The 18,726-nt window shown below is 38.7% G+C and overlaps 1 protein-coding gene and 1 pseudogene across 2 annotated transcripts in view; one reads left to right on the plus strand and one right to left on the minus strand.

The window, feature by feature from the left end:
* Positions 1–1,297: 1,297 nt before the first annotated feature.
* On the minus strand, positions 1,298–1,930 carry LOC105303208 (annotated as a pseudogene).
* A 2,339-nt stretch (positions 1,931–4,269) lies between these two features.
* The window catches only part of CDK13 (cyclin dependent kinase 13), a 90,733-nt gene continuing 76,276 nt past the window's right edge, over positions 4,270–18,726 (plus strand). The window contains exon 1 of one of the 2 annotated variants that reach the window (XM_011376701.2): positions 4,270–6,436. In XM_011376701.2, coding sequence (XP_011375003.1) covers positions 5,220–6,436 — 1,217 coding nt within the window. In that variant the 5' untranslated portion in view covers positions 4,270–5,219. The remainder of the gene's footprint in view (positions 6,437–18,726) is intronic. The other variant, XM_011376700.2, reaches the window with a different exon arrangement.

The following is an 18,726-nucleotide window of genomic DNA, read 5'->3' on the forward strand; positions in this document are numbered from 1 at the left end:
ATGCAAAGGATTAATAGCAAGCATGGGCCTCTGAACCATGTAAAGATGAGTGTGGGAGAGGGACATCTATCCCTTGTTTTACTAGTAAAATTGATCTTAAAATTTATTCATAACTTTCACGTTTCTTTTAGTTTGGAATATATTGCTATAGCTGGGTTTAACATAAAGTTCAGGAGCACTGTTATCACTGTGAAACATCTTGCATTTCTTAAAAGACTGGACTACAAAGCTAGACAGAGCGACTTGGTTTAGGATCCCAGATCCACATTTCATAGCACCGTACTTTAGGCAAGACACACCATCTCTCTCTGTCTCAGTTTCCTCATTTGCGAAATATGCATAATAATTTTACGAGTAGGATAATCTGATAATTTACATTCAAATTTGGAAACTTATATGTTAGAAAGGGGATATTATTAATAAGTATGCTTCGACAAGAGGCATAAACCAGGACCACCCCAGGCAAACCCAAGGCTATAGTCACCCTATTCACAGGCACTGTTGAGAGGATTAAATGAGAAAATAGATGTAAAGGCACTTAGCACAGAGCCTGACACACAATAAATGTTCAGTAAATACTAGCCATCACTCATTTTTAGCATCGAATTGAAGTTTCATTATTTCAGCTTTGCTTTTCTTTAACAATGTAATATGTTGGATATTATTCTTTATGATGGAGAATACTGCGGTAAAATAAGGAAAGCTTAAATTTTGCAAGACTGAAAAAAACCTAATTTATGTCAACCAACCTCTCTAAAGGAGGAACAATTTTGAAAGACACTGAAGAAATTTCTAGTTATAAAGATTCTAGAATGACAGTGCATGATCTATCTGTAAACTATTTGTACTATTTAGAAGCGTGAAGGGGAGAATCAGAATTTTAAGGATTTTTATATTTTACATTTCTCAAAGGTTTTGGTCTGGGGAATCCCTCTATACTCTTAAATTTTGAGGACTACAAAGTAGCTTTTCTTTATATGAGTTATATCTACTGACACAGAAATAAAAATTGAGAAAATCTAAAAATATTCATTTAAAATAACAATAATCCCATTATGTATTAACACAAATAACATTTAAATAAAAAAAAATCAGAGGATTATTGCTTTACCTTTCTGCAAATCTCTATTTCCTGGTTTAATAGACTTGAAACTAATTCTCATATCTGTCTTTTTATGCAATTTGTTGCAACATATTGTTTTGCTGGAAATATATGAACACAGTATATTGTTGGAAAAGGGGAAGATATATTAAAAGCTTTTCAAGATTTCAAGGGGAGGATATATTAATAGCCTTTGACACTACACCAAAACTATACTTGCTTAAAGATTAGTTGTAAAGTAGAATGTGAAATTATATCAATGAACTTTTTGTACTTTACATTAAAACCCATCAGTCCATCTTGTACTTTTTGTTGTTGTTGTTGTTGTTAGTTCATGTCTTTTACTAACCCATATACAGTTACTTGTCTTCCAGTTTACTGAAGCAATAGATCAGACAACATTTGCCACAATAATGTCTGTAAAAGTGGCTGGCCATAAAAACTCCAGTACCACATTCATCTGAAGGGCACTCCCAGCGAAGGTGACTGATTTTGCCATTCTCATCCACCTTATATTATTTCAGGACAGCCAGCCTAACCTTCTTTCTCTTACGCTTATTCTTCTTGGGAGTGTTATAAAACTTCTTTCTTTACTTAGTACCACCACAAAGTCTCAACACAAGATGAAGAGTGGACTCCTTTTGAATGCTGTAATCAGACAAGATATGTCCATCTTCCAGTTGCTTGCCAGCAAAGATAAGTCTTTGCTGATGAGGAGGAATTCCTTCCTTATCCTGGATCTTGGCCTTTGTATCTTCTATTGTATCTGAGGGTTCAACCTTGAGAGTAATGGTCTTCCCTCATAAGGGTTTTCACAAAAATCTGCATCTTAGCAATGGTTCCACCACAGATGGTGGATCAGAAAGCCAGTGTATCTTGTACTTTGAATGAATCTTTTACTCATGCTTTTGTAATAACATCCATTAGTCATCTGGAAAATATTGGTCACTGAGTTATGCAGAAATTCCAAATGTTTACATGTTTCAGAAACCTAATACCTTAGAATGTTCTAGAAAACATATGAATAAACAAGCACACATTCCATTAGCCATTAGGGTGATGTCATGTTATATTGCCTCTGGAAAACTCCTCTGTACATTTGTGAAAGAATAACAGTAAAAAAGACAAATCATGCCATTATTATTACAAAAGTAGTCTTGACGGTGTGATCCATTGAAAAGTTTTTAGTTTCAGAGCACACTTTAAGAACAGGTGATATGGTATGAAATGACCTGTTAAAGCAAAAACCTTACCACCTTTTTTTAAAAACAAGGAGACAGTAAATTATAACAAACTGAAAAATACTAAAATATAGTCCTAAAAGGCAATTTCAAATATCTTTATATGGAGGCAAGTAGACAAAGCTTATTATAAAAACAGATGGCTTCTAATTTAAAGGTCTTTCTCATTGTTTGCAGTTTGAATCCTATTAATTATTAGAATTTCAATGCATGTGGTCAGGTATCTTTGGGGAGCTCAAAATCTTCATTTCCTCCTCCTCCCCATCCCCTGCAAGATAGAATCTTTGTGGAAACATGTAGGTGGCAAAATCTCACTAAAGATATTTTAGTACAAGTTTTCTGTTTATAACCTGTTTGCAATTTTCTAGTTTGCAAATTTCTATCCATTACTACAGATCAAGTTTTCTTTGCAAATGTTAGATGACATTCTCAAGTGGATTGTTATAGCTGTGAAGAACCGCTAAACTATATTTTGCTTTTCTTGTTCTGTTACACCAGGCTTTTCAAAGTAAGATGATGGGGCAGGTTGATCCTATTTCTGGAAAAAGCCCTTTGCTAACTATTCTTTAGCAGGAGGCTATAGAATCTTCACTCAGCAATACTGCCAAGGAGAAATTTGTTCTAGGCACCCGGCCCTTTACTATTCAGCTTCCCAATGCCCTTACCACTTCCTTCTGGTTGCACAGTAGGCCCCACCACCGTACAGCCCACTCAGGCCTCTCCTCCTTAGAAATGCTCCGACTTCTTTATTACCTATTCCTTTGCCTCCTCCTTTATCCTTCAGCAACAAACACCCTTTGTATTCATTCTTTGTGAAGCATGATCTTAGCTCAGTCCGGTTTGAGATTTCTGTGTTAGTGGATGTGAAGCCAGTTTAAATTATTTACACTAAGGTAGTGATGGATACTAGGTGTTTAATTAAGAACCAACTGATAGTCTGAACAAATAAACTTGCAAAGAGATGACCACAGGTAGCCTTTTAATGGTCTGCTTAGCTTTTCTTTTCCACTGAACCATGTTAAAAGCCAATAACCCATTTAGATTTTAACCTAATTATCCTAAGGGCCCAATCTGTAAATGAAAGACAAGTCTGGTAAGGCAAGAAATGAGACGTGAGGGCCCTGAATGGTTACTTTTAGCAGTCCCACAAATTTAGATATGAAGGAGGATGTGGCTGAAGTTCTAAGAAGGCAGCCTTTATTTGAACAAGATGGTAAGAATTCTGGGATTTTTTAGTAGTCTCTTGACTTTTCATTTATTGCCTGGATTAATTTTCTTTTAAGTAAACTTTAGTGCTATCTAAGCTCTACACGGTGATTCCAAAGTTTTTGGTTTTTTTTTTTTTTTTAGGTTAAGATCGGGCCTCGAACTTGGATGTACGTGAGGCAGTTTAAACTAACACCGCCTCTGCCCTCTTTTGCAGGGTGTCCGCTCTTCTGATCTCGCAGCTGTTCCAAACCCGGAGGTTGGCTGAGGATAGATGATGGATAGCTACCGAGCCGAGAAAGCCACTAACGACATTATTCTTCTGTCTCAATTCTTGGCTCTCGCCGTGACCTTTCAACAGGCAGGCGGTGCGGCGCCTGCGGAGAGAAGGGGCATTGTGAGCTGGACGTAAGCAACAGGCACGATCGGCGTGCCACCCCTGCAAGAGTCTCAAGCCACAGCAGCAGGCGGCGTACGAACCATCTTCTTTCTTTTACCCTTCTTCACACATAGTCCCACCCTCACTGGAAGTGGAGGTTTCTACGTTACGCCACTTCCGGTCCCGGACGCCTGTCGCTGGCGGTAGCGAGCACGCCAGTGCGCGGCAACTTTGTTCCCGCCTCTTTTGCCCCTGACACCATTCCCCTTCGGCTTTTCCGGAGCGTGACGTGCGTGCGCGCTCCTGGCCTTGCGTCAGGGCTGAAGGGAAAGGCCGAAAGAACGAGGGGCGGAGGAGGGGTTGTGGAGGTTAAGGCCCAACCAGCAAGTCCCGTCGCCCTCCCTCCTCCTGACGAGGAACGGAGAGGGAAGGGGAGGAGCGAGACGGGGTCGGCCGCGCACACCAGAAGCCTCCTCGTGGGAGGGAGGGGGGAGCGAAGGGAAGGGGCAGCTTCGCCACCTCTACTCGCAGCGAAGCAAGAAAGTCAGGGCCCAAACCCACCGCCACAGATTCAGAAACGCTCCCCCACCCGCATCTCCCCGGAAACAACCCCCTGCCCAGCCCTGCACACTCGCTGCCCCAACTGAGGGCCGCAGCCCAGTCGCCTTCGCTTCGCCGGCCGTCCCTGCGGGACGCAGAGTGCAGGAGGCCCCACGCCGGGAGTTGTCAGGCCCAAGCCACTTCCGAGGCGCCCGCCGTGTGTAGCCGCCACCACTGGAGGACGACGTCGACGCCAAGGAGGAGGCGGCGGAGGCGTGTTGTTGTCTCGCCCACTCCCCTCCCCTGAACTCGCACCCAACGTCAGGTCGCGATGGAGTGAAGCGGCAGAGAAGGTGGTACTTCCGCGTTGCGCTGCCTGAGCAGAGAGCGCGGCCGACGCTGCTTCCCCACCCCTGGGGGGTACTTGGAGGACTCCGGGCTCCCCCACAGGTCAGCCCCCGGCGCATCTGGTGTTTTTGCTGCTAAGAATAGGACGACGAGCACGATCGGGAGTTCTGTCGCCCGGATTCCTGCTTCCCTCAGGCCTGGAGGCCGCTGCGTACCCCACTGTGACCTGGAACCGAGGGACCCGAGTCCCGACCCGGATTATCGTGGCGTGGCTCCCGGCCGACCCTGGTGCTCGGTGTCCCTCCGCCGCCGCCGCTGTTCCCGTTTCCGGAGGGGGAGATGGCCAGGATCTGACCCGGGAGGAGGCCGCACCCGCGCCGCGCTCTGCGGCGAGCTCTAGGCGATGCCGAGTAGCTCGGACACGGCGCTGGGGGGAGGCGGGGGCTTGAGCTGGGCGGAGAAGAAGTTGGAGGAACGCCGCAAGCGGAGGCGATTCCTGTCCCCTCAGCAGCCGCCGCTGCTGTTGCCGCTCCTGCAGCCGCAGCTCCTGCAACCGCCGCCGCCCCCGCCGCCTCTGCTCTTCCTGGCTGCTCCCGGCACGGCCGCCGCCGCCGCAGCCGCCGCCGCCGCGGCCTCCTCCTCTTGCTTCAGCCCGGGCCCCCCTTTGGAGGTCAAGCGGCTGGCGAGAGGCAAGAGGCGCCCAGGAGGGCGGCAGAAGCGGCGCCGCGGGCCCCGCGCCGGGCAGGAGGCGGAGAAGCGTCGGGTCTTCTCGCTGCCCCAGCCGCAGCAGGACGGCGGTGGCGGTGCTAGTAGCGGCGGGGGTGTGACCCCGCTGGTGGAATACGAGGATGTGAGCTCCCAGTCCGAGCAGGGGCTGCTGCTGGGGGGGTCCAGCGCGGCAACGGCGGCGACGGCTGCCGGGGGAACGGGGGGCAGCGGCGGGAGTCCGGCCTCCTCCTCCGGCACCCAGCGGCGGGGGGACGGGTCAGGGCGCAGGCCCCGCCGAGACCGCCGCCGCAGCAGCGGCCGCAGCAAGGAACGCCACCGTGAACACCGGCGGCGAGACGGACAGCGCGGCGGCAGCGAGGCCTCCAAGTCCCGCAGCCGCCACAGCCACAGCGGCGAGGAGCGGGCGGAGGCAGCCAAGAGCGGCAGCAGCAGCAGTAGCGGCGGCCGCCGGAAAAGCGCCTCGGCTACATCTAGCAGCAGTAGCAGCCGTAAGGACCGAGACTTGAAGGCTCACCGGAGCCGGACTAAGTCGTCCAAGGAGCCGCCATCGGCCTACAAGGAGCCGCCCAAGGCCTATCGGGAGGACAAGACCGAGCCCAAGGCCTACAGGCGGCGACAGCGGTCCCTGAGCCCCCTAGGAGGTCGGGACGACAGCCCGGTGTCCCACAGGGCCTCGCAGAGCCTGAGGAGCCGCAAGTCCCCCAGTCCGGCGGGAGGTGGCAGCAGCCCCTATTCGCGGCGGCTGCCGCGCTCCCCGAGCCCCTACAGCCGCCGCCGCTCCCCCAGCTACAGCCGCCACAGCTCGTACGAGCGGGGCGGCGACGTGTCTCCCAGTCCCTACAGCAGCAGCAGCTGGCGTCGCTCCCGGAGCCCTTACAGCCCTGTGATCAGGTGAGTTCGCTGTCCCGTGCGTTCGTCTTTGGGCTGGCTAGATCCTCGGAGGCAGGGAAAGTGGTGATTGGTCTCTTAAAAACTATTGAAGTCTAGAAAATCCAACTTCGGACTCGCTTCAAGAACTGAGGGGCGTTTTGGCGCCTATGACACCCTTTAGGGGGTTGAAGGGACAAAGCAACAGTTCCAGCAGAGCTTTTCTCCTTGCTTCTGCAGGGAATATTTCAAAGGAAGAGTTCAAAGTTTTAAACTTGTTGCATTAACATACCAAAAGGTTTCTCAACTGCTCTTTGTTTTTCCAGCACAATTAATTTGGGTAAACATAGACTTTGTATAATTTGTCATAATTTTGAAAGCTCTCTGAAGAGCTTTCATTGTTGGAGACAGACAAAGTAATGGACTACAGTTTAGGGGCTCAATATTATAAAGGAGAATTTGAATCACTTGATATCAGAGTTAGCTATAGATAGCAAATGTGTCGTATGATATAACGATGGGAAAAGCAGTCTTTCTGTAAAATGTATTCTTTCAATATGTGAATAAAGTTTATGTGGAAACTTACAGTTCTAAATTCTGAAGATAAGGAATATAATCCATATTGCGATATTCTAGTGTGGAATAACTTCTTAGGCACTCTTTCAAAATCATAATTTAAAAAAATAGAAAAATAAGGATTGTGGTTTCTGTGTGGGTTTGCGATGATATCTAGTTGCTAATAACATAAATGTATTCTAGTTGGTGTAATCCAGTGTAACCAGTGAATGGTTTAGTACATTCTTACACTATTACACTATTTACTTTTATTCTAAGTTATTATTTACACTTTAAAGTTAGATTTTTTTAAATATTAGGATTTTCGTTCAGAAATCTTTAAAAGGTACAATTTAGGGAGATTGGAGTAAATTTTTTATATAGCTGTTATGCCTTGTTATATATTCTCCAAAAAAAGTGAGCGTTGATACATACTATCTGTTAAGCAAACTGAATTAAGAATAATCTTTGAATATTTTGCATGTTCTTATATTCTTTAAGATGTCTGGAAATTCTAGGCCTTATAGTTTAGGCCATAAACTATACAAAATGATGTGTACATTGAATGTGGTTTTCCTATTGGCTTAGTTTTCAGTAATGCAAAGTGGATGCTAAGTACTTCTAAGTATGAGTTCTGTTGAATCTCAGTACAATATATGTATACCTGTAAAATTAGCAGATGTTTTTGAAGTGTTAGACTAGTAAATATTTGTTAAGATGTGTGAGTAGAGATCTAGGTGTGAGTTTATCTTTAAACCAAAACAACTGTATGAAACTTCATTTTTACAGTGTTCAGACACACTAAAAATGATAGCTGATGCTTTAAGCTGTCAACACGGAAAAGTTATTTCACCAAATTTAACCTTTTTATCTTGTAAGACCTTATATTTTACTTTTAGTTAAGATATTTCATGTTTACCAAAAGCTTTGCACTTTTTTTTTTCAATTGAATTTGTTTTTGAAAACTAATTAAAGTAAGTTTTAGGAATTTAGATAGTGTTTTTAAGTATATGGTGTACTTTTACGAATGGATTTTGTGTTTATCAGGCTTTTTAGTTATCGATACTTTAGCAAGTTCCTTTATTATCTAATAGGGCTATGCATTTTGTTTATATTATGTAGTAGTTGTATGTATGATTAGGGTTATTCATGCTTAGCAGACATTGAGCACGTGTTATATGGCAGATACTGTCCTAGAATTGAGATATAGCAGTGAAGAGAAAGACAAGGTCTTTGCCGTTGTGAAGCTTGCGTTCTAGAGGACCATTAATTACGGAATCTTTTAATGATGTTTTGTTGACCACTAGTATTTCTAAAGGCTTGGATTTGGAATAAGCTTTAGAATATCCTGGCCAACATTCCTGACAGCTGGCCATTTGCTGTGTGCCTGAATATATCTCGAAGTGGAAAGACGTTGTTTTGAATACAGCCTGTTAGATGAGATTTGGAAGAGTTACAGTGTTGGTTTGCCTAGAGCATTCGCAAGACCCTTGGAGACTCAGTTTCCTAAACTGTAACAGGGAAATACTTGTTGTTTTATTTTTTTAATTTCAAGAATTAAATGAAAATTTGTTTTGTAAAGTACAGAAATAGCATAGACTGTTACAGAAATGTAATGTGGTTGAGATATTGAGTAGCTTGAATTGTTAGAGTTCTGCATATTGAAACAAATCCACCTCTGTGTAACTTATACCTATTGGTTCAAGTTGAACTCTTTGGAATGATACAGAGCAAACTTGTGTGCTACCTCTTTAAGTTGTAAAGACAGTTTCCATGTCTTCTTAGTCTTTTCTTGTCTTGGCCAAAAACCTCATTCTTCATGATGTATGATTTTTAGGTTTTTCACATAATATCTACTTTGTCAAATGTCCTCCTTAAAATGTGGGGCCAAGAATTTACAGCTAAAATAGTTGATTAAAAAACTTAAGGTTTTTAACTATAGTAAATGTATTATTACTGTTTAGGAGCAGCTAATTGAACTCGTCCAGATGAATGCAGAAAGTTTTATTTGCTTTTAGAATTTAGTAGTAGTGGTAAGTGGCCCATGTTGTTTAATGAATGAATAGACTGCTGGATTGGGAGCCCATGAAGGCAACTAACCTTTCTTGTCCACTGTTGTAATCTTAGTGGTCAGTATAGTATCTGGCATTAGTAGATTCTTAATTGTTGAATGGGTAAATGAAGGAGTGATGGAGTTTGCTGCGCATGTGAAATATTATTGTGGGCCTGGGTTACGTGAGTATTTAATGTAGACCGTGTGTTACGCTGTAGGAAATGGTAGTGTGATCTTTTTCCAGCCTACATGGAGCTTATATATTAATGAATTGTCTGTGTAGATATTTTTAAAGAAATGTATATACATTCAAAGTACTGGTATTGAAACCATAGTATTGATATATTTTTTTAGACATTAGTTCCTAGAATCCTCTCCATTTTATTGACATCTACTTTACAACCTCTTTGCCTTCATCCAAATCTTAGGTGCTTTGCTCATGCTTTTTTTCATCAGCCCCTTCTTAAGAAGCTTTACTTTTTCCCCTGTATAACTGGTTTACCATATTTATTACCTGACTGTTGGAGTGTGGGAAGTCTTGTAATTTTGCTGATTGACCCTGTAATAAATTTGAGGGTACACTGAAGAGAGAAGCTGTTGAGGAAAGGGAGTAAATGGTACTGACAGTTGGGTTTTACTGTGTGCCAGACATTGATGAATACTTAACATACATTCACCTACAAAACCCATGTGGTAGTTGGAAACATTCCTATTGATAAATTGAGAAATGGAAACTAAAAATTTAAGTGATTTGTTTCTAGATCAACTTGGATTCAAATGCAAGACTGATTCTAAAGTACATGTTCTCGATATTATGCTGTGTTGAACCTCACCTGGCATACAGGGAAGCTGACCACATGACAGAATGATCTGTTTTGCTAAAATTCATCCCCTGTTTGTATATTCATATGTTTTCTGTTTCCTGGCCATCTTTATAGCATTTTTGAGGATTTAAAAAAAGGAATTATTCTAAATATTCTTTCAGTGTGTTTTGTCTTTACTAATTAGCTTTTAGAAATATGAAACTAAAAACATTTCTTAAAGGCATTAATTTCCCTTCGTTATTGATGGTCGTTTTGCAGTGGGATATCTTGATTCGAAGTCACTCAAGTCAGATCAGTTACAATTAGTACAATACATTTTTATATATAATTGGTTCTATTCCACCAAGAGGCAGCAGAAGCCTCCATTATGGAAAAATATCGAGACTCTGAAAATCTAAACATGGGTGGACCCTCGATGTAAATAAGTGAATTTGTTAATATTCACTTGTGTGTGATATGGGGTATCTCTGTCATGGATTATTTAGTGTTTTGTCCGTAAAATTTATTCAAAAATGTGTAAAATGAAGGTATTCCAGAATTAAAAAAGCTCCTAACACTCGTAAAATACTACTCATTTGTTATGTACTTAATAGAAATAAATCATAAATATTCTTGGATGAATGAAATTCTTAAAATGCTTTTAAAAAGTGTCAGAAATATAGGATACTAGAATAAGTGCAGAAACAGAAGTGATGGAAATTTAGGTGAACTGTTTTAAGTCTCCAAACCTGTAATAACTCCTTTTATTGAGTTGGCCTTGTATTTTACTCCTTCTCAGACTAAACCTTACCTGACATTTACATCTACTCAGTCCTTATCACATTTTTGTTCTAATACTGATCTCATTTCCATTTCTAGCACCTTTGTTCAGACCCTCATTTTTTATCACACTTCTTGTTAGTATTTTTTCTTCAATGTTCATCCATTTTCTTCCTAGTACATTCTAGGAAGAAAACATCAGGAGAGTTTTCTTAAGATCTTGGTCATACTGTGTCACTTCCCTTATATAGAATTAAGTCCAAACTTCCTAATGCATCATCATGTAATGCCTTTTATGATCTGGCCCCATTCTATCAGAATTCTGTTTTTAGAGGCACTTTTTATTTCTCTATATTTTACTCTTGCTGTTCTATTAGCTTGAAATTTCTTTTTTTCCTCTTCTCTGCCTCTAGCTTTGCATTCAATACCCAGCTCAAATTCTACTCTCATGAGACCTTTCTCCATTCATTTAGAAAAAGTTCATGTCTTATATTCCTACAGCACTTTGCTTTATCTTTGTTACAGAGCTTTTTGAAACACTATTTAATATTCTAATTATTTGAACGGCTATATTTTTGTTATCTCTACTAGATTTTAAGGTCTTCCAGGACAAATTCCAAAGTGTATTAGTGGTTGAATTAATTGAAATAGCATTTTATCTTACAGATTAATGCAAATCAGCTTTTGCACGGATACCAGTTATGTCTCTAAATGTACTTGCCATTTTGGTTCGCGTATACTCTAGGATGGGGAAAGTAATTGTTTTGATTTATAAGGAGAGAATTTAAGAACCCTCTCTAGCTTCTATTTTCTTGGAATGAGTCGAGGATGCTGGGAGTCACTTTTAGTGCAAATTGAATACATTCAGACCTAGTGTCTATATTTGTACTTTGTTGTACTGCTCAAGATAAATGACCTTTTTTGTGTGTGAAAATTTTCTGAGTAGACTGTATGTCAAGCTTTCATTTTCTAACTCTGAAAAATTGTAGCTATTTCTGAAAAACCAGTTAATAATTAATGTTGCTTAATTTTCATAATTAAAATCATTTGGATATTTTTTCTTATTGTCTACTTTTTCTGAGTATTAGTTAAGTTTTTGGTACTTTGTTTTTAGTTGGCTTTTTTCATATGTAGATATTTCTAAGCTTTAAAATGGGTATTGGTAGCAAAAATACCAAGCTAGAATCAGAAGTATAACTTCTTTGCAGTGATTTTTATTCCTTGAATTTCTAAATTGTGGGAGAATCTAATGTTCTTACTATATTTGAAAAAAAATGAATGTAGATTAGAGGATAAAATTTAGGTTAAAAACTGGAATTTATATAAAATGGAAATGAGAAGGATAGTGAGAGGAACTGAAACTGAAAATAGTTAATGGGCTTCATACCTCCCCACTTTTCCGATTCTTCAGTTTCAGTTGCATAGGGGCACTTTCACTGAGATATTTTATTAATGCTCCAAACTTAATTTATCTAACATTATTTTGCCTCTCTTGGAGTTACTTTTTTTTTTTTTTGCAGATACTGCTCTTTATTATTTTTTACCTGTTTTATAAAGATAAGAGGTTCATGGCAGAAATTTTCAATTAGTATAGAAAAGTATGAGGTTAAATAAAGTCCCCCTGAATCCAATCACTTGAGATAATAATCACTCTTGACATTTTGATGAACATTCTTCGTGTCTTTTCTATGTATGTATGCATAGGGATATAAGATTTTACATAAATGAGAACATGCTACAATGCTATTTTGCACCCTGTACGCCATAGTATATTCTTTTTATTGGCTTCTAGTGTTCTGTTGTATGGATGTGCCATAAATTGTTTGGCCAGGTTCATTTTGCTAGACTCTTAGTTGTTTTTTCTTTTTCTTTTCTTTTTTTTTTTTTTTTGTGGGTATGTTTCTATTGCAAATATTTTTCTGTGCATTTGTCCCATAATACCTTCTAGATTGGATTTTCCAGAGGTAAAATTGTTAGGCCAAAAATGATACACACATTTATAGTTTTGATATACTGTTATACTGCACCTTCAATAGGTGTTTACTAATTTGTATTTTCCAACAGTGTGGAAGTACCCATTTCCTCAGTCCTACCAATTGAAAACATAGAGTTGTCAATTATCCCATTATTTTCATTTGCTTTTCTTTAATTTCTAATAAGGCTGAATTTGTTTTCATCTATTTATGTTCTAGTTTCTTGATTCATTTTTGTTTTCTTGTTACTTTATGAGCCTTTTTTGTATTAGAGGTATTAACTGTCTTTTTTTTGTGTGGCATTAGCAAGTATCTTTCATGACTTTGACTTTTGTCTTTTAACCTTGTTTTAAGAAGTTTTTGATTTGTGCATGTGTATGTGTGTTTTAAGTGGTAGTATTTCTCTCAGGAACCTAGTACCCAAATTTTAGTAATACTTATCTTGTCTCCCTCTCCCTTCTAACAAATTGCTTGTTCTGTTGGTCTTTTGACAGTGGCATTTAGTCCATCTTATTAGTTCGAACTTCCTTAGTTTATGGACTTATCGTTGGGTCTGCTTGTTTTTGGGTCTTTACTCTTAGGGCCCCTCCTGTTTTCTGCATTTGAATTAATCTTAAAATACTATTTTCTGTCATTTCTGTGAAACATATTTACAGAATCAAATTCTTGAACTGGGCATTTAAGATTCCCCACCTTAGACTTACCTAAACTACCCTTATTCCTTACTATATATGCTGATCACAATACAAACTGCATTCCTTAGTATTTTTCCTTCCTTCCTTTCATCCCTCCTTTGGAGGAGGAGGAGGAGATAAAAGTTCACTTGATGTGGGTGAACAGAAATTTTCCCCCCTGCCCCTTATCATATGCCACAGTCATCTTATATATCCGTCTAGTGTTTCTTTATGTAAATACAAGTAAATATGAATATGTTATTTTCCTCCTTATTTTATACAAAAGACAGCCTGTTATATAACCTGTTCTGTAACTTGCTTTTTTTCCTTGACATTTATGTCCTGGGGATCTTTTCATGTTGGTACAGGGAGAGCTTCCTCATTCTTTATCAGAGCTGCATAGTATTCTATTGTGTGGATGGCTGCCTCATAGTTAATTGAACCAGTTCCTTACAAATGGACATTTCAGTTGTTTCTAGTATATGCTGTTACAAGCAACGCCTCAGTGAACAAATTTTTAAACGGTGGCACAACACTGCATATCCTACTTAAAATGATGTTATTCTTCATTTTTAGAATGCTGGTTGGTTTTATTCGTTGGTAAATTCTCAGTTACATTAATGAGACGTTGATGATGGGACTGATGTCCCTTCATAATTTAAGAATCACTAGTATGAATGCCCATGGAGGCCTCCTGCTCTATCTCATGTTTACTTTACTAATAAAACCTTTGGAAATTTTTATAATGAAACCTACTTAAGACCCTTTGCTCAATAAATCTAAGCCACTGATCACAGCAATTACTGCCATGGCAGCTGAAGAGCAATTTAACAAGATAATGGTGAAAAGATAAATTACACCTCAGATCCTTCTTTTTGTTTTTTAATTTCATCTCCCACCCCTTTCCCCTTTTGCAACCATTGGCTTGTTCTCCATATCTATGGGTCTGGACTTCTTACTTTATTAAAAACATGGAATTGTAAGCCCTCTGTACTTTAGTTTATGACATTCCCTCAGTTGGCCAATCCTATTGCCCAGTCTTCCAACTATAGTTCAGGTGTCATTTTATCTGTGATATCTTCATTAATTGCATCCAGAGTGATTTCTTTTAATTCGTTTAGCACAGAGATTTCTTTTATGAATGCTTAACTACATCCAGGATTGTATTATAGTTGCCTTTCTCCCCTCTTCTTAGCTATAAAGGACATGTTTTAGTCATTCATGTTTTTTAAAAATACAAATCAGTTTTATTGAGGTATAATTTGCATACAATATAATTTACCTATTTTTATTGTACAGTTGGATGGATTTTGACAAATAGGTACACTTGTGTAATCATCACCATAATCATAATAAAGAACATTTCCGTCATCCCCCAAAATTCTCTTTATCCCTTTGCAGCCCACCTCCTACTCCTACCTGTGGTCCTTGGCAATCAATGATCTGCTTTCTGTGACATTACTTTTACCTTTCTTGCATGTTCTATAAATGGAATTATATAGTATGTAGTCTTAGATGTCTGCCTTCACTTAGCATGTTCCAGTGATTTTTTTCCTTTCTGTTGCTGAGTAATATTCTGTTTATGGGTATACCATTAAATTGCTTATCCATTTACCCAGTTGAAGAACATTTGAGTTTTAAGTTTTTGTTTATTGTGAACATTTGAGTCTTTTGTTTTTATTACTTGAGCATTACAGTTGCTTCATATTCTCACAAGTTTTCGTTAGTCTTTCATTTAGCTGTTCCTAGTGGATGTGTAGTGGCATATCATTGTGGTTTTATTTGCAATTACCTAATGACTAATAATGCCAAGTATCTTTCCATATACTTATTTGCTCTTCATATCTTTTGTGAAGTGTCTTAAAATGTTTTGTCCATATTATTTATGAATTAGATTATCTTATTAAGTTATAAGAATTCTGTACATATTCTTATACAAGCGCCTCGTCAGATCCATGTTTTGCAAATGTTTTTTCCCAGTCTGCGGCTTGCCTTTCCTTAACAATAATTTTCAAGAGAAGTTTTACATTTTGATGAAATCCATTTTAGCAATTCCTTTCTTTTATGCTTTGTGCTTATTGTGCCCCTCCCTCCCCTGCCAAAAAAAAAAAAAAAAGGAAAATTTGCGTAACTCATGGTCATGAAGATTTAAAATACACATCTTCTATTTATCACAGCCTACGTTCATGTATAGTAACATTACAGGAGTATACTTCCATTTTCTTCCTCTTGTATTTTGAGCTGTTCTTGTCATGTCTTATTTCATACATATGTATAGACATGAAATTTAAGAATGGGAAAAGTCAGTTATGTCCACTTTAACATATACCTTTTCAAACACTTTCTCATCTCTTTGTGTAGATTGAAGCTTTGATGTAGTGTTTTCCTCTGGCCAAAGGAGTGGCTTTGAACATTTCTTATAAGGCAAGTCTGTTGTTTGGTTTGAAAGATATTTTTGCTGGGTATGGAATTCCACATGGACTATTTTTAACCCCTCAGTACTTTGACTTATTCCACTTCTGAATTGTGTAGTATGACAAGAATTTCTATAATACTTTGTTTTTGCTTTAGCCATCGGATTGTGAGTCCCACAAGGTTCTTTTTAAATTTTAGTATCTCTTAAGTACTGACTGCAGCATATGATAGGTGCCCAACAAATGATATTAAAGTGATTTGGATAGGAAAATATCCAGAACCTCAGAATTTAAATAAAGTCCTGTTGCTATTAACTGGGTCTAATATTGGCCTATGAATAAATTCCTAATGACTAGAGCTAGACTAATCAAAAGTATCTGCCTTTGGATAAATCAAGTATCAAACTCTCTCTCTACTCCTCACCATCTTTTTCTCTCTTCAGTGAAACGTGAACAGAGAATTTATGCTCAGTGAACTAGAACTTGTTTGCCTGAGCCAATTTGCAAAAAGTCAGCCATGTGTCTTATTTTTTTAACTTTCTGTGTTGCGTAAGGAACGTAAAGGAAAGGAAGTATACTTTTAGAACAAACAGAACATGTTTCAGTTTTATGTTTATTTTTTCTAGTTTCAAAAATAACATCTTTTTTGAGATATAATTCACACATACCATACAATTTACTCTAATTTTAAATGGTACAATCAGTAGCCTTTAGTATAGTCATAGAGTTGTGCAACCATCACCACTAATTTTAGAATATTTTAATCACCCTAAAAAGAAACTCTGCCTATTAGTAGTCACTCCCCATTCCCACCTCTCCCAGCCCCTAGCAACCACCAATGTACTTCTGTCTCCATGGATTTGCCTATTCTGGACATTTTATATAAGTGGAATCATACAATTCATGGTCTTTTCATGTAGGTGTAATGTTTTTAAGATTCAGCTGTGTTGTAGTATGTATCAGTACTTCATTCCATTTTATGACAAAATATTTTTCTGTTACATACGAATGTCACATCTTATCATCAGTTGATGGACGTTTGGGCTGTTTCCACATTTTGGCTGTTAAGTATACTTCTGTGAACATTTATGTACAGACTTTTCAAAGAGTTATGTTTTTATTTCTCTGGGGTATATACCTAAGAGTGGAATTCTTGGGTTGTATGGTAATTTTATGTTTAATGTTTTAAGGATCTGCCAAACTATTTTACAAAGTGGTTGCATCATTTTTATATTCTGACCAGCAATATATGAGGATTCCAATTTCTCCACATCCTTGGAAATAGTTGTCTTTTTGATTATTGCCATCCTGTTGTTTAAAATGGTATCTTATTATAACTAATGATGTTGAACGTCTTTTCATGTGTTTATTGGCCATTTGTATGTCATTTTTTGGGAAACATTTATTAGAATCTTTTACACATTTTAAAATCCACTTGTCTTGTTGAATGTTAAGAATTCTTAATATAACCTGAGTATAAGTCCTTTAATATGATTTGGAACATTTCTCCTCCTAGAGAGAGGAATTCTTGTGTACAGGAGTCAGTTTTAATTAAATACAAAGAAATGGAATCTTCCCTAAGTAATTTGTTCATAACCATTTCAGCCATTTTAACAGTGTATCTTTGGACAAGTCACATAGCTTCTGAGTCATTGTCTATGGATTCAAAACAAGAAGGAAAAAAGAAGTCCTAGGGTGAGATGTCAACAAAACAACCAAAAGACTACTGTCCAGTGGGCAGATCTTGCGCCTTGGTGTAGCTGGGTAGATACCAAGTATAAAGGAAAAAGCAAAGGTCTTAGAAAACTTGAAACCTAAGTACTGTGAATAGGGGAGCAGTAAAATAAATTATGGTACAGATACATGATTTGCAAATATTTTCTCCCTGTATCTCTTTGTTAATGTTTATTGTAGCACAAACATTTTTAATTTTGAGAAAGTCTAGTTTATTTTTTTGTTGTTGCTTATGCTTTGATGTCATATCTAAGAAGGCTTTGCCTAACTGAAGATCACAAAGATTTCTATATTCTAAGAGTTTTACAAGTTTTACCTCTTACTCTTGGTCTTTGATCTTTTTTCGTTAATTTTTGTGTATGGTGAGAGAAAGAGGTTTGGCTTCATTCTCTTTCATGTGGATATCCAGTTGTCATAGTTGTTATAAAGATTATTCTTTCTCCATTGAATTGTATTTGCATTCATGTTGAAAATCCGCTGACCATACATGTGAAGGTTTATTTCTGGACTCTCAATTCTATTTCATTGATTTACATGTTTGTCCTTATACCAATACCACACAGTCCTAATTTTGCAGTAATGTTTGAAACAGGAAGTGTGAGTCCTTCAACTTTGTTCTTTTAGATTGCTTTGACTTTGTTTTTTTGGGGGGCGGCGGAGAGAGGGGATTGCATTTCCACCTGAATTTTAGAATCAGCTTGCCATTTTGTTCAGAAAAGGTAGCTGGGACTTTCATAGAGATTGCACTGAATCTATAGGTCAGTTTGGGAGTATTGCCATCTTAATAATGTTAAGTCCTTTACTACATGAACATGAAATATCTTTCCATTTATTTAGATTTTCCTTAATACTTTCAGTGGTGTTTCGTGGTTTTCAGGGTACAATCCTTGAATATCTTTTGTTAAATTTATTCCTAGGTATTCTTTGTATGGCTCTTGGAATGGGAGTTTTTTTGGTTTTTTTTTTCGTAATTTTATTTTGATTGTTCATTGCTAGTGTACAAAACTGCAATAGATTTTTCTATATTGATCATTTTCCCCCACATCCTGTTGACTTGTTTCTTAGTTCTAATAGTTTTTTAGTGGATTCCTTACGATTTTCTATATGCAAGATTATGTCATATGCTAGAGATAATTTTACCTTTTTTTTTTTTTCCTCAGTCTGGGTTCCTCTTATTTCTTTCTCTTGCCTAATTGAAGTGGCTAGAATCTCAAGTACAATGTTGATTAGAAGTAGTGAGATTGGGCTTGTCTTGTCTTGTCCTTGATCATATAGGGAAAGTAGTTAGTCTTTTTCCACAGTAATGTTAGCTGTTAATTTTTCCTAAA

The sequence above is a fragment of the Pteropus vampyrus genome, unplaced genomic scaffold (genome assembly GCF_000151845.1).
Source record: "Pteropus vampyrus isolate Shadow unplaced genomic scaffold, Pvam_2.0 Scaffold302, whole genome shotgun sequence".
NCBI classification, from domain to species: domain Eukaryota; kingdom Metazoa; phylum Chordata; class Mammalia; order Chiroptera; family Pteropodidae; genus Pteropus; species Pteropus vampyrus.